Raw genomic sequence first — 14,556 nt, 5'->3', positions numbered from 1 at the left:
GCACCAGGTTTATCCCGACTGCGACCCCAGAGACGCAACACAAGCTGCCACCGAACCAGGCTTTATTTGTGGTACAGGGGCAGCACGCAGCTGCAAAGACAGGAACCAGTCCAGAACACCCGGGCTGGGGCCACCCGGCCACGCCGATGTCCCGCGGCACCAGCAGGGACGGGCGCCGCCCCGCGTCCCAGGGCTACTCCGCTCTGCAGCTGCCGCGGCAGCGCTACCAAAGCGCCTACTTGGACCTCTGCCTCATCTTCCTTCTCTTGCGCTTCAGCCTGGGAAAGAAAGCGTTGCTCACACACCATGACAGCCCCAGGGGCTCGCTCCCCCGGGCTGCCAAAGCCGCACTTGGAGCGAGGGAGGAGCACGGCTGCAGGGCACTGCTCCGGCCGGGCTGCACCACAGGAGTCAGGGCGCTTTAAGCTTTTCACGTGCCACGAGATTCAAGCTCAGGCGGCAGCTCCCCTTGATACTCCTGGCAGCGAGGGGGGTCCTCAACCAGCGCTCCCAAGAGATAAGATGGGTTCAAAGCCCCAGCGAGGGAGGCCACCATCCCCACGTACCTGCGCATACGCTTCTTTCGCCACTAGAGGAARGAAAATGGAGAAGAACGAGGTTAGGGCTTCAGTGTCACGCCTGTGGTGGGGTGTCCCAGCTGGGCAGACCCCCCAATGTGGGGCCAAGAGCAGGGCCCCAAAAACAGTCTTGCTCCTCTGCCCACTGCTCCCACAGATCCCTCCTTCCCYAGAATAACAATAGTCTGTACATCTTCTGACTTATGGCACTGAGCAACTTTTGAGGCTTTCTCAGTCTTTAATATCAGGGGAGATCTAAGGGCCAAGAATAAAAAATTTAAACATTATTCCCAGAGACACACCTCCCCTCCCCAGTGACTACAGACCAGTGCATCCAGGGAGCCCCCCCAAACACTCCCTCCACATCCCACTGCATCCAGGGACCCCCTACCCCCAAACACCCCCTCCACATCCCACTGCACCCAGGGAGCCCGTACCCCAAATACCCCCCTCCATGTCCCACTGCACCCAGGGATGCCCCTACCCCCAAATACCCCCTCCACATCCCACTGCATCCAGGGACCCCCTACCCCCAAACACCCCCTCCACATCCCACTGCACCCAGGGAGCCCGTACCCCAAATACCCCCCTCCATGTCCCACTGCACCCAGGGATGCCCCTACCCCCAAACACCCCCTCCACATCCCACTGCACCCAGGGAGCCCGTACCCCAAATACCCCCCTCCATGTCCCACTGCACCCAGGGATGCCCCTACCCCCAAATACCCCCTCCACACCCCACTGCACCCAGGGATGCCCCTACCCCCAAATACCCCCTCCACGCCCCACTGCACCCAGGGAGCCCCCCCCCACACACCACAGCCCCCCGGCCCGGTGTGCCCAGGGCTCTCGCCCGGCCCTGCGGCTCTCCCGGCCACGCCGTCGCCTCCCCACACGCAGCGCCAGGCCGAGCCGTCGCTAGGGAAGCGGGGGGGAGGGGGGAGGTCGGCCCCCTCCCAGCCTCCGGCCGCCCCCCGCCGCTCACCTTGGCCCTCATAGCGGCGCGGGGGCGCCGCGCTCAGTCCGCGCGCGGGCGGGCGGCGGCGCGGGCGGCGGATGGAGGCGGATGGAGGCGGACACCGAGCGCCCGCAAGATGGCGGCGGCAACGGCCGAGAGAGAGAGGCGCGCGCGGCCCGCCCGGGCCTATTTATAGAGCAGCGCGGGGACGSGCGGCGCGTCACGGGGCGGGCACGCCCCCGCCGCGCGGGGCACGGCGGGAGCTGTAGTCCGCCCCGCTTCCCGGGGCATCACGGGAGATGTAGTCCGAGCTGGCTGCCATTTTGCAGCCCTCCCCGGGGAGGAGGCCTCCCCCTGCGCCCCACCTCAGAGCGGCGCCCCGAAGCCCTTCGCTCCCGCCTCGCCGCCCTCCCGAAGCAAGGGCACAGCTCAGGGCCGCAACCTGAGGCTGCCTCCGGGCAGCCCCCTCATTTCGTCCCCCTCAGGGAGCGAAGTCGGGAAGGGGATAAAATCGCCGCTACGCGCAGCACCCGCGCAGSCAACACACCCCCGAAGTACCACACAGCACCCCAAAACAGCAGACCCGCTTTTCTGTCCAAACAGAGATGTCACTAGTCAATTTTATTTGGAAAAAGTCAGTTACAGAGTGCTTCTTGGGAGTTCTCGCTTTTCAAACTTTTAACAACTGCATTTTTGTTGCTTGTATCAAGAGGTACAATTTTTTTWAAAAGTAAAAATAGAAAATTAAATAAACCTCCAGCAAGTCTTAGTGGTTTATAAATCTGTATTGTGGACTATGAGAAAGATTAGCTCTGCCTTTCTTCTACAGAAGACAGTATATTGCTTATAAATGCTAAAATGTTCCTCTTTGGGAACAAGTTTTTTTTTTCCCCTTAGGTTCATGGTTAACATTTAGGAGCTGCCTAAACTACACCAGTGATTTGGACAGGAGCCCTCCTGTCTCTGGCTTCAGTGTTTGATGGGTAGCTACCCTGCATCCATTCAGGGTATTCCCCGCAGCGTATCTGCTTTTATCCACCTGCCCAAGGGCCCCGCAGAAGAGCTGGATAGGACAGAAAATAGGAGCAGACAGTTTGCAGACAGAGATGGAAAAATTCAGAAAAAAAAATCACATCRTTTATTTTCTTTTATTGACTTAAACTTTGGTAATATTTGCATGTTTTGAGTTTAGGTTTTAAAACCCAGATGTTGGCAAGGAAGCACTTGGCCTGTGGAGAAGCACGAGAGCTGTCTGAAAGGGCATTTTTAGAGGCAAGAAGCTTTCCCCAAATTTAGCTACAGAAGGTGGATAACCATAGACCTGGTCAGAGGATATCAGCAAAGGAAGAACCCTCACATTCAAATACATAAAATTCGATCTGTTTTTCTGATAAAAAAAAAAATAAAAAAAAAAAAAAAAAAAAAAAAAAAAAAGAAAAAAGAAGAAACTTAAGAGCGATACCCCTGGATGAACTGTAGTCCAAGTCTGACAACTGCTGTAGCATTTCTCTAGTTGATTTCACCAATGAGAGGAGCATGTGCAAAGAGGATATTCTTTTGAGAGATCCAATGCACGTAAGAGTGGAACATTCAGGGGCCATAGAAACCAGCCACAGRGAAGAATAAACTCCCCAGGATACCAGGAAATTACATACTGCCAAGCGGTGGGCATTACACAGGGGTGGTCAGCTCGCCTGCCTCTTGCCCTGCAGCAGAGCTTTTGCACAGGGAATGCTGACTTCAATAGTGTGCTTCCATACACGTCGGACTGTCAAAAAACAGGCTTATCAGAGCGGCATATTAAAAAAATAGAGCGTTTATGTGTAAAGCAACGCTCAGACAGAAYGCAGTAGACAGAACAGTCTACAGTCTCATAGGGGACATAAAATTTGATACGACTTTTCCCAATTTTAAATGTACAATCTAGAGGCTAAAAGAAAGAGCAAGAAGTCTTCTGCTCCAAGATAACAGTTACAGTGAGAGAATGTCTACATGGACGGGGAGGAGCTGAGATAGTGCTGAGGCAGATTACCTTACACCGTCCATGAGTACCATATCACTAAACACGGGTCACTTTCTCAGGTTTAATCAGCTGTTCCCCCCCACCCCTGAAAATCTGTAAAGGGAGAAATTAAAAAAAAGGRAGGAGTAGGAAGAAGAAAGCAGGCAGCTCTCTAAACTCCCTCTCTCACCAAGAACGGCTTAGTTGTTCACCTCTTTAACAAGTATGAGTAGTACAAAAGGTTAGAAAGAGTGGATATAGACTAGCTTTTACTCCTGATTTCATTTTTCTGTTTTCTTTTTTTAAGTAGTCTGAAGTGGCTGAGGGAATTCTCCCTCAATGGCAAAGTCAATAGGAGCTGGTTGTAGTCAGTGGGAAGTCCAGACTGTTTGTTGTTTGGTCGTAAAAGAAACAGCGCTAGATTATTTCGTTTCTGTTTTGGGGGAGAAAAGGGGCAAGTGTGTGTGAATTGGGTGCTACATGGAGGGAGCTGTTCAGTCGCCAGCTTCATTCTCTTCCGCTGTTTCTCCTGTGGTGGCATTCTCTGCGTTCTTAGAGGCCTGTGGAGACAAATCCGCAACGACTGTCAGAACAGGGCATCGCTCAGTAATGCAGGCAAAGTGCAGATGCAGAGCACACAAGGCCACAATGCTGTCAGCAAGTTTGACAGAGCCCACCCAACAAGCCTTTTCAGARGGACGTCCCTTCTCACAGGACTGCTGCTTCCTGGGCAAAGGAGTATCATGATATTCTTTAAATGTTGTACTAAGATGGCCTGGGAGGCAAACTTAAAATGTGACCATGCAGGGCTTGGATAAAGTTTGGGCGATGCTGATTGCCAGATATGTTGTCTTTTTAATCCCCACAAAAATGTGGCCAAATTACCTTCTTTTTCTTCTTTTTCTGGGTCTTCCGGCTTGCAGAACTTTGTAGAAGTGCCTAGAGACAGGAAGGAAACATAAGCAGCTAGAAAGCCAATGTCTTCTTTTGACAGAAGGTAAAGGGAAAYGTCTTTAAAGCAAAATCTGCATTGCCAGCCACTGAAGGAACAGCAGTAAATCCTAACATGCATAGTGATAGACRGGGAATGCCGCAGCCTCGCACTTTGCAGAGGTATGAGGCCTTGGGGCCAGCTGTTGAGATTTATCAACTACTTGTAGAAAAGGGCTGGGTATCATTGTCAAGCAGGTAAAGCTTGTAAAGCTTGTGTTTGATGCAGAAAACAAGGGCCCAACCTGGTGTAAAGCACATTCTTGCTTGTGCTGCAGATTGCAGCGCTGCAGGGTCATGAACGGCCGACCGAGCGCTACTGCTGCTTTCTTGTGCATTAAAGTAACCTGTCTGCAAACAGCTGCTGCTGCTTCCCCTTTGCCTTCAGAACCGTCCCGCTTTTTGAATACCTGCACCTTCTTTATCACAAATTCCATCCGAGATCATCCCCACCCTGGTCCAGAGGCTTGGTTTGCAGCATCTTACTCAAAGCTTTTGTTCCTGCTTTGAGGTGCTCAGAAGAGAACAGACTAGGACTAGCTGTCCTTCCCCTTTTTAAACCCACACCTCATACAGCTTTCCAGCAGTCTCCCAGATTTTGCTTCCCATTTGCATTCCAAGGGGTGCAAAGACAGCGACCCACCTAACATGCTRTATATATTTTTTTAAACCAACCTTCAGTTCTCCATCTTGCACTTCAAACTCTGACTTGTAGAGCTCTGGCTCAAAGGGGCCACTGGTTATCCTCATAGGACCGTTGGGCATTAAAAGCACTGTGAATTTGAACTGTGCAACAAACTCTCCTGCAAAGCAGAAACTGATGTTACCACACCATAGTTCCACTCTGACAGATCTCATCCATTAGGTACTTGGGCAGATGTTTCCAACCAGAAGTTGTTTCAATTCCTATGCCATTTCARTAACATCACTGCTAAAAATCATCCTGCAGAAACTTCTTAAACCCACCCTGACCAAGACAAAGCATTTCCCTATGTGYCACCCCCTAAAATCTTTCCAGCCTACTCTGTAAGCAAGCCAGAGAAACTTAATGAAGCGCTCTTTCTGCCTGGGAAATTACTCCAAGAACACTTTCATCTTGTCACTGGAACAATTCCCAATAAGATTCAGAAGCCAATGGGTAAACTGTCTTGGAGGATAAACTTCATGGCCTTTAAAGCAAATTTGATGCGCATGTCCGGATATTTGTACAGTGAGAGTCAGCACTGTTCTTATCAGAATCCYGGAAGTGACTATTGGTTGCCTGCTAAACATCCTTCCACATCCAGTTCTCAATCCTCCCATGGCCAGCACTCACCTTCCTTTTCATAAAGGACATTGAAAGGCTGRAGCAGCTCATGTTTGGCGCATTCCACCACCCCCATCCTGGCCTTTTTCTCATCCTCAAATGCCCTGTGGAGGAGAAAGAGTCAAACTCAAGCTCAGGCCCTTTTCTGAGCTCATCTACTGGATACCATCCTGCAGATTTTTAAATTGTCTCTGCCATCAGCCTAGAGATTTTTCATTTCTGTCCCCCTCACCCCAACTTTATTGTTTTGCAATGACTAAGTGGATGGCTAAAGCAGGCAACTGTTCCGCAAACATGAAAGCTAGGTGAACTACTACCTTCAGAGACTGGAAAAAGGCAAGYGGGCTAAAGGGTAAGAAGGGCCTGTCAACAGAGCATTGTTTCTTTATCATGAGAGTACATCAGACAGAAATTGGCTGGAACTGCCTCCCTCTTTATGCTGCACTCTGACATTGCTTTCACTCCTCTCCTTCCTTTAACCATAATTTCAGGCTCCCCACGCACCACACATGGCRGCACAGGAGATTCTCTAATACTCAGACTCTGCCTAGGATTCCTGCTTAAGCCCATAACATGCTTTCTCCACCCATTCCTAGGTTCAAATACAGCACATCCCAACATAAAGCAGGAAAGGCTACCTCCACTTCTGTGACAAAACAACAAAGCAAGTCGTTTTTGCTGTCAGCATGGTAAAGAAGCTCAGGCAAAGCATCCAGCTCTGAACACGTGGAGAGATAATGAATAAGGGCAAATACCTGAGAGTAAATGGCATAGTATCAAAGCGCCTCTCCACCTCACTGAAAAAGGCACGGGAGGTTTTCATCTTCAAGCCATACTGTTTGGAGGGGTCCCTTTTGTAAATTGTAGTTCTCTGTCCAGCATCCTTTGCCTAAAAGTGCAAATAAGGCTGAGACACAAGAAAAGCAGCACAGCACTTTCTCAGTCAGATTAGCTGATTGCGTTCACGTGCTAGAACATTTACATCTGCAAAGCACTTTCTATAGTGACACCATAAAAGCCTTAGGTTTTTAGATGGAAAAGGCTACCCGCAAGAAGATGCAGCTATCCCATGCAACAGCTGGAATTCGCACCCAAAAAGATTTGCCTGTTAGCACTATCTACTGATGACTATTTTGAAACATGTCCACCTTGACCATGTGCAGAGTAAAAGCAGGCCAAGAAGCACTGCACTCACCTTTCCCTCTCCAGTGCTGACAAGAACATCAACAGCGTAAACTTCATGGACCTCAAATTCTGCTTTTTCGTGGTCCTTCCTGGAGGAAAAAAAGTTTAGTAAGCCAAAGAATGGTAAACAGAGAAGACAAAACCTTCTACACAGTCACTGATACATCAAGCAAACCCACACTGGGTTTACCAGAGAAGTCCACAAGCACATACACGGTGCTCTACAAAGTGACCAGGTCTCTGACCAGAAGAGCACAAGCTGGCACAGAAGATACAGAAGTTGAAGATTTATATGTCAGGCATTAGAGTAGATCAGTGACAGATTGGCAAGAGAAAAACAGTTATAAGCCCGTACTCTTCCTGCCCATAACAAGTAGCTCCATCCACGCTGAAGGCCAAAAGGTCTCTTAGACATTCAACACCATCTCTCTGAACTTGTGGCCATGTCCTAGGCAGGCCAAGAGCCCCATTACACATGATACAATACCAGAGAACATCACTATGTCTCAGAAGTTACAATCAAAGCGCTGGTTTTAAAGCCACTGAGCTCTAGATACTCAGCTTGARACCCAACACTGACTGCATCCCTGAAAGAGAAGGGCTGCTGGAACAGAACGGAATGACATATCCAGCTCATTAGTTCAAAATCATCCTGAGATGCTATTGACAGCAATCACCATCCAGCGTGCTCCTGGCAGTTTCTGTGAGACAAACGATAGGCCTTGGCACAGTTCCTGGTGAATTAGCATCCACTGCTACAACTAGCAACAGTTGGTTATTTTGCTGGCAGCCTCCAAGGCCACAGACTGTAATTCAGCGATGGAGACTCCTTCGAGAAACTGGACAGAAACCAAGAACATTTGCAGGTGACAGCAAGGAGTAGAGATGTCGGGGACTTTCAGCCTTTCTTTCTCAGAGCAAGCCCTAAACACAGAACCAAATTCACATCCACATAGAATGGACAAGAAGATACAGGGCTACAAAATCTGACATACTGGGTCACACCAGACTTCAAGAGGAGGTCAGGAAGAGAGCAATCTTTCCCCTTGTTACATTCTCCTACTGCAGTGATAGTCAGACACTACATGCAAACGTACCTGTTGCATCCCCCACYGGACATCACAAAGAAGCGAGAAGCAGAACCATCGTTCAGCATCTAGTCCCACCCCTCCCAATCGCTGTTGAAAGAGGCAGCCCCAGAGATGATGCTCACTTTTGCTGGTCTGTAGGGTTCTGGATGATTGTTTTCTCTCCATCAATCACATGCTGTTTCAGCTGGTGTGACAGCATCCCTGCCGCAATAAGAGAATCCATTAACACCTCTAAGCTGCAAATCAGCTACATAGTGACTTATGTTATTAGCACTCTAGGGCCCAGGATTCCAGCCTTCAGCAAGAGCAAAAACAGTAAAGCAAACTGTSTTTGGTGTTAACATTTCTCTAACTTTCTTCAGTCACAAATTTCCAAGCGCATTAGTGATGATACTGAGCTTTCTAAGGCCCACTCTGACTTCAGCAACTGCTTCCTCTCCAAAGAGGAGGTAGAAATTTCTGCTGGAGGTGCAGCCAGAAGCAGAGCCCTTTTAGTACTTCCACTTCTCAATAAAGCTATCTTACCAGACTAGATTATAATGGATTGCAGGTGAGCCCACAAGTACATACCTAACACCCTATACTTGCACAGCATAGGCTTTACTTTTTTTTTTTTTTTTGGAGGGTGGGGAGAGGGGGGAGTGAGGAAAGCTTCTACACTCTGGGACATCAGAGATTGCTGAAGTCCTTAAGCCATGCATTCCTGGGCATCTCTAGGGATGTCAAATGTCAAGTTAATGGAAACTTCTAGTTCTTCCTGGATTGTCTAAGTCTGTATTTTGTATAGCACTCGAAGCGTATTTTAAGGGCTTCATTCACTCATCCCTTCTACATTGCAGTTCACCTTCAATTTCAAGTCTAGGAAAAGGAACACGCAGCCATTCGGGTTCCACTTCCCAAGCCACCAGTCCCAGCAAGGAAGGTCACATGTCTCCATTCAGGAAGGATGGCTGCTGCTGGCGGGAAAGGAAAGCACAACCCCAGCAGCCAACAGCTTCGTTTGTTTTCATGAACTGGGTCCTTATGCTGCTGCCAGTGCCTAGATAATTACGGCACTTGACTGTTTCCAAAACAGTGGCTGCTTAAACTCCCTTGACAGTGTGAGCAGCCGCCTCCTCACTGCGGCTGGTGCCATGTTTTTTTCACAGAGAAAGGAGTAAAGCATTGAGAAGACCCACAAAGCCATCCCACACAAGGACTAGGGAACTGATGTTCCAAGACTGGGCTAAAGCAAGCAAAGAGAGCAAGCCAGCTTTATAGCATGTCAGGAAATTTAACTAATAACGGACCAATTTAATTATGCCTGAAAGAACTATTTGACAGTGATGTTACCGACTATGAGAAAAGCAACTGCATAAATCAAGAGTCAAGCTAAACTCTCATGTCACCTCCCAAACAAAAACCCAATGGTCTTATTTCTATAAGAAACTATTCCAGTGTCTTCTTGCTCCCCTGCTATCAACACTATGAAGAAAACATGAATCAGTTTCTGGTAAGGAAGGATATTAAATACCCTGCACATCTAAAGTATCTTTTAGGAAAGGCTGCTATGTTACCAGCAAGCTCTTTTCTATTTTTCWTTACGGGGATTTTAACTACAAGTGGCCAAGTATGAAGCAAAGGACGAAGCGATTTGTCCAAGATCAAAGGGAAGTCCACAGGTCCAGATACTACCTACTAGCCACCACAGCCTAAGTCTATTGTTATTGGATTAATGCATTTTTAAAAACTGAAAAACAATGGAAGCAGAAAAATCTAGAGAGTTTTGAAGGGAAGTTTTAGGAAAGGTTGCTATATTTAAAGATGGAATGTCTAGGACTCACAGCCATTAAATGTTCTCCAGAATTCGAGTAAGGCAGGTTGGGATTTAGTATGTAATTAGAACATTCGCTACCTCTGAATCAGCTGCTCCCAAATCCTTACCTTCAATTGGTGTGCAGTGAAACGAGTGGGCTATTTTGTTCCAAGCGTCTGTCACTTGCGTGTTCTAGATGAAGAACACACAAAAATACATTAAGGATATAACATTCAAGCCAGAAGCACAATAGTTTTTTAACTTGACATTGTTTTGTGATAAAACCAGCAAGCTTTCTAACTGAGCAGTGCTCCAATATCTCCAGAAAAATAGTATCAGCCTTTCATTTCTAACCCTATATCAACAAAAAATGACACATAACATGAGGTTAACTCAGCCTTCCTGTATTGCACCCAGAAACTCAGAGCAACACAAGCATGTTTGGAATAGTAACACAGTGACAAAGGAGAACGCCTACAACTGCTTAGGAGTCTGAGCACCAAACAAGGGAGAGATGCAAGTGAGAGATTTAAGGGAGTACTGTTAGGAGGATTCAGAAGAAAGTTTGAAGTCACTGCCAGGAAGTGTTTTCCAAGAGCTATGTATGTAGTGGGCATCCAGGCACTGCAAGATGGAAAATCAAATTTTACCAAGGGTCTTTGCCATCTTTAACCTGCAAACGTGGTACTTCCAGCTGAGCTTTCTGTTTTCTCTTGATGACAGAAGGCCCCTACAAGGGAAACACCATCACCCTCTGCAGATGAGTCCATAAGAGCCCTCAAACAGACAATCGGCCACATTATAGCTTGTTTTTATTGACCTTGTCCAGCAGATCTCCTTTCTGGACGAATTGCAGGACTCTGACAGTGAATGAGTTCAGAGGGATGCAAAAAATTTTCTGTTTGTTTCACAAATAGCCGTAACAGCAAGTATCACAGGCCCTGCTGCCGTCTGTGTCTTTTGCCAAATGAATCTCAAGCTGAGAAGTCAGCCACCACCCTGCTGGCAAAGCTCACCTGTTCCTTCCTGAAGGAGCCTGGAATCGCAGGATAAAGCTGTCATGACTCCCAACATTTTAAATTTACTGTGTGTGCTCAGCTTTTTTCAGGGAGAAAGGGACCAGCACGTGGAAGCATTAATGCCTCTCTGCAAAGCCAACTTTACACAAGCAAGAGCTTAGATGTTGCTGTGAAGCCAGAACTGCTGACAGGAAGAGTCACCACCACCTGTGCCAGTGGTCCATTGCTCACCCCAGAAGTGGCTCAGCTGTCTGTGGGCAGCTGCTTCCAGATTCCCCACATAGCTGAACAATTCTTCCCAGGCAAGGTCACAGACTTTTATTTCTACACATGAAGTGACCACATGGCAAATGCAGTGTCTGTATTTGAGCTKCAGGACTTGTGCCTAGATACATACTCACAAATATCAGCCTCTCACCTGGTTTCCAGGCTTTACCAAGCGCAGAGCAGCTTCAGCACAGAGATGAGCTGCCTTGATGACATCAGCTTTACGACCTGACACAGGGTTTTCCTGGAAAAACAGAAAAATAAAGTTTCCCWGTTATTAGCAAGAATGCTGTTCTGACTGCCTAGAGATGGAGGTAATCCTTCTACCCGAACACTCCTGCAGAGTGGGAGATCCAGATCAAAGGTGGAAGGACTTCAGGCTTCACAGCTCTGTCACTGGGCTCTGCTCTGCCTAAAGAGCAGATGAGTACATACTACAACCAAAGAGGTTCTGTCTTACAAGTTTCATCATAAAAAAAAAAAAATCTCTGTACAAGCCTGTCCCTGTTAAAGACTGAAAAGAGAAGCGATTCTTGTGTAGCCAAAAAGATGGACTGGAGAGATTTCAATAGATTTCAATTTTTTTTCCCTGTCTTCTCCCCATCAAGACACCCTGGCACAGCCACAGGAAAAAAACCATTCCCAAGACCACAGCTGACATCCTCAAGACTGAAACTTTGTCCCAAACTTACATGAAAACTTTACACACATCTTATAACAGTAATTCCTGCAGCTAATCTCATGAGTGCAGCTTAGTGTCATTTCCAAAAAAAGATGACTTGACTGAATGGCTGGAGCACTAACCACACATGCCATGGTGGTGTCCTGGCAAATACCTGCCAGGGGCTGCATGCTGCCATCAGCCCCAGAGGAACAAAGCCACTTACAAGCCCGTACCTGGAATATTCAGACAAAAAAGGCAGGCAGCAGAGACTAGATTTGGGGCTTAAGAAACAAATCATCCCTGAACTCAGAGCTGCAAAGCTGAGGGCAGTGACTCCCTGGAGCAGTGCAGTGCGCTTGGCTCCACATGCCTCGGCCAGCAGAGGGGGCAGCAAAACCAGTCTGCCCAGTCTGCCCCACAGCCAAGCTTCACCTCCATTTGCACAAAAGGCACTAAATGCAAATAACTCATTGCAGCTCAGCTCACACTTGGTTTGTTTCAGACTATTTGTAACCTTGCAAAACTGTACATGTTGAAACAGTGTGCCATCCCACATTTTCCAGATGACTGAATAACTTTTAAAAAACAGACTGTTTTCTTCTTGACACTGTTTTGACACCAGAGCTCAGAAGCCTTTGTAAAACTGGGTAGAAACTTTTGTGATGCTCTACACCGCTGCCTTCTGGAATCAGATGCACCTAAACATCAGCTTTTTAATATTGTCTTTAGATTGCATTGAAAATGGCAGCTGCAAGACATATGCAATTCCTTCAAAAAACTTACCTTTGATGCATCTATGACAAAACTGTGTGCTACATTAGCTATGAAACCATCAACGTGGACTCCCAAGTCACTGCAATACAAAGAGAGTTAATTACAGGTGGAGTCTCACAATTCAGGAAACTTGGGTGACTTCTAGAAGTATTAGAAGAGTCAGGCATGTTTCAAACACTTCAGTAATTAGTCAAGCCAATGAAGTATTTAACACACCAAGCAGTACTAATGAGTGAAGCCCTGATGCTTACAGCAACCTCACGAGAAATGTAATCAAGATGCTTACATTTTGACCAAGTCTCCATCTTTGAGGATGTAATCTTGGTCACTCTTCAAGGGGGAAAAGTGACAGACACAGTTATTTACCGATATACTCGTTGGGAAGGCAATACCTATAAAGGGAAAAAGAAACATTCCATGAAGTCTTGCAATCTCACACACTGCACAGGCACAGACAGCAACCCTGCCACTGTAGTTTTGTCATGTATGATTTAGTTTTTAAGCAATGTAAAATGCCCCATTACCTAAGTCTCTAGCCAAAAAGCCATAAGAAATCTAGCTTGCGGTATGCTCCTACACTGGCCTTCTTTTTGCCCAGGCAACCATCAAAGAAATATATCCAAGGCAGTGAGACACCTGTAAAAAGGACTTTAAGTCTCCAGAACACAAATTACAGTTCTTTCAGTGACACATTCAAGCATCACACAATTTCCATAATCATACAGCAGGTCTTTCTGAAGGGAGGACATCATTGTCCAAATTAAGTCCCATTTCAATATGAATGATCAGGTAAATCAAAATGGGAAGCTCAGGCTGATCAGTGATGCTTATGAACAGGGCATGCAGGACGATTTGGGTCAAAACTGGTTTTCTAGGAATGGTAAAGTATTTCTTACAAAAAATAGCACAGAACTGTGCTCTCTCTGCTGCTACCCATTCACACCAACCACCCAGCAACACAACAGGTCAAAAAAAAAATCTTCATATTGAAGAAGTTTCTTTGGAACAGGCTCACCTTTTTTCATTTCTTTTTCCTTCTTGAAAATTTTGCCAGTCTCTTCCATGATCATGGCATCTCCCTTTTCACACAAGCAGAGAACTGATGCTCCAGAGTTTGCCGCTTCAACCACCGCACGCAGGACCCCTTAATTCAAACACAATGCTGTTGAAGTACGTTAACAACAGACATCCTTAAAACTATCAGCAAGACTAATCACACAGCACCACGATAAAAAAGAAAAGCATCTATTTGTTTTCTAAAAAGGGACTTGGCTCAGCTTTTCAGCAAGGAACCATGGGTGTATAGAAATCCCATTGCAATTTTTATTTGGTTTTTAAGAACTGACTTTCCAGGGATATTTTCACAGAAAGCACGAGCGAACGAACACACATTGAGACCTGCAGAGCTGAAGTGCTGCAGTTTCAGACACCTGTCTGTACGCTTGCAGGTCTCAAACAAAGAAGCCAAGCAGAAACACCTCTCTCCCACATTCTTTCCAGAGAAGTCAGAGCTACAGAAACAGGTTTGAAAATTACTCAGGAAACAAAATACACAGCACATCAAAAGAGCAAGGGGCACTGTTGTGGATGTACAGGACCATAACATACAGATCAGTGGAAAGACTGCTTTGCTCAAGAGCTGGCAACAGCACAGAACTAGCATAGCAAGGCCAGTTACAGTAACCTCTGCAGAGGAGCATTTTAAAGGTAACCCACCCGCTCCTCCTCACAAAGGCCAGGCAACCTAAGCAGCTTTCAGCATGCTTTCTGCCATCAGGAACCTGCCTTGCTCTGTGCTGGAGGTTAAAGAAAGTTTTGCTGCCTGTTTCCTGAATGTTGCCTGCACCCATTTTTCCACTTTTGGACATATTCTAGCTTTGTGCCTAGGAGTCTTGTCAGCATTTTGATTACACCGTAGCAAACAGCA

At 47.0% G+C, this 14,556-nt stretch overlaps 1 protein-coding gene and 1 long non-coding RNA gene across 2 annotated transcripts; both read right to left on the bottom strand.

Moving 5' to 3' along the window:
• Positions 1 to 45: 45 nt before the first annotated feature.
• On the bottom strand, positions 46 to 1,713 carry LOC146585778 (uncharacterized). The gene is made up of 3 exons (XR_014897931.1): positions 1,564 to 1,713; positions 567 to 589; positions 46 to 278 (listed from the first exon to the last, which is right to left on the bottom strand). It is a non-coding gene; the product is annotated as an uncharacterized LOC146585778 (long non-coding RNA).
• A 938-nt stretch (positions 1,714 to 2,651) lies between these two features.
• Positions 2,652 to 13,793, bottom strand: PA2G4 (proliferation-associated 2G4). Its single transcript, XM_085322334.1, has 12 exons — positions 13,645 to 13,793; positions 12,916 to 13,021; positions 12,639 to 12,708; positions 11,343 to 11,435; positions 10,034 to 10,097; positions 8,233 to 8,311; positions 7,030 to 7,108; positions 6,590 to 6,723; positions 5,844 to 5,938; positions 5,204 to 5,331; positions 4,424 to 4,477; positions 2,652 to 4,098 (listed from the first exon to the last, which is right to left on the bottom strand). Exons 1-12 carry the CDS (start codon positions 13,697 to 13,699, stop codon positions 4,033 to 4,035), a joined length of 1,023 nt encoding a protein of 340 aa, XP_085178460.1. The 5' UTR covers positions 13,700 to 13,793; the 3' UTR covers positions 2,652 to 4,032.
• Positions 13,794 to 14,556: the final 763 nt, after the last annotated feature.

Source organism: Rhea americana, unplaced genomic scaffold (assembly GCF_003343005.1).
Source record: "Rhea americana isolate MKP2758 unplaced genomic scaffold, rheAme1 scaffold_764, whole genome shotgun sequence".
NCBI classification, from domain to species: domain Eukaryota; kingdom Metazoa; phylum Chordata; class Aves; order Rheiformes; family Rheidae; genus Rhea; species Rhea americana.
The sequence above is the reverse complement of the archived record's forward strand: the minus strand, read 5'-3'. Positions and strand labels throughout refer to the sequence as shown.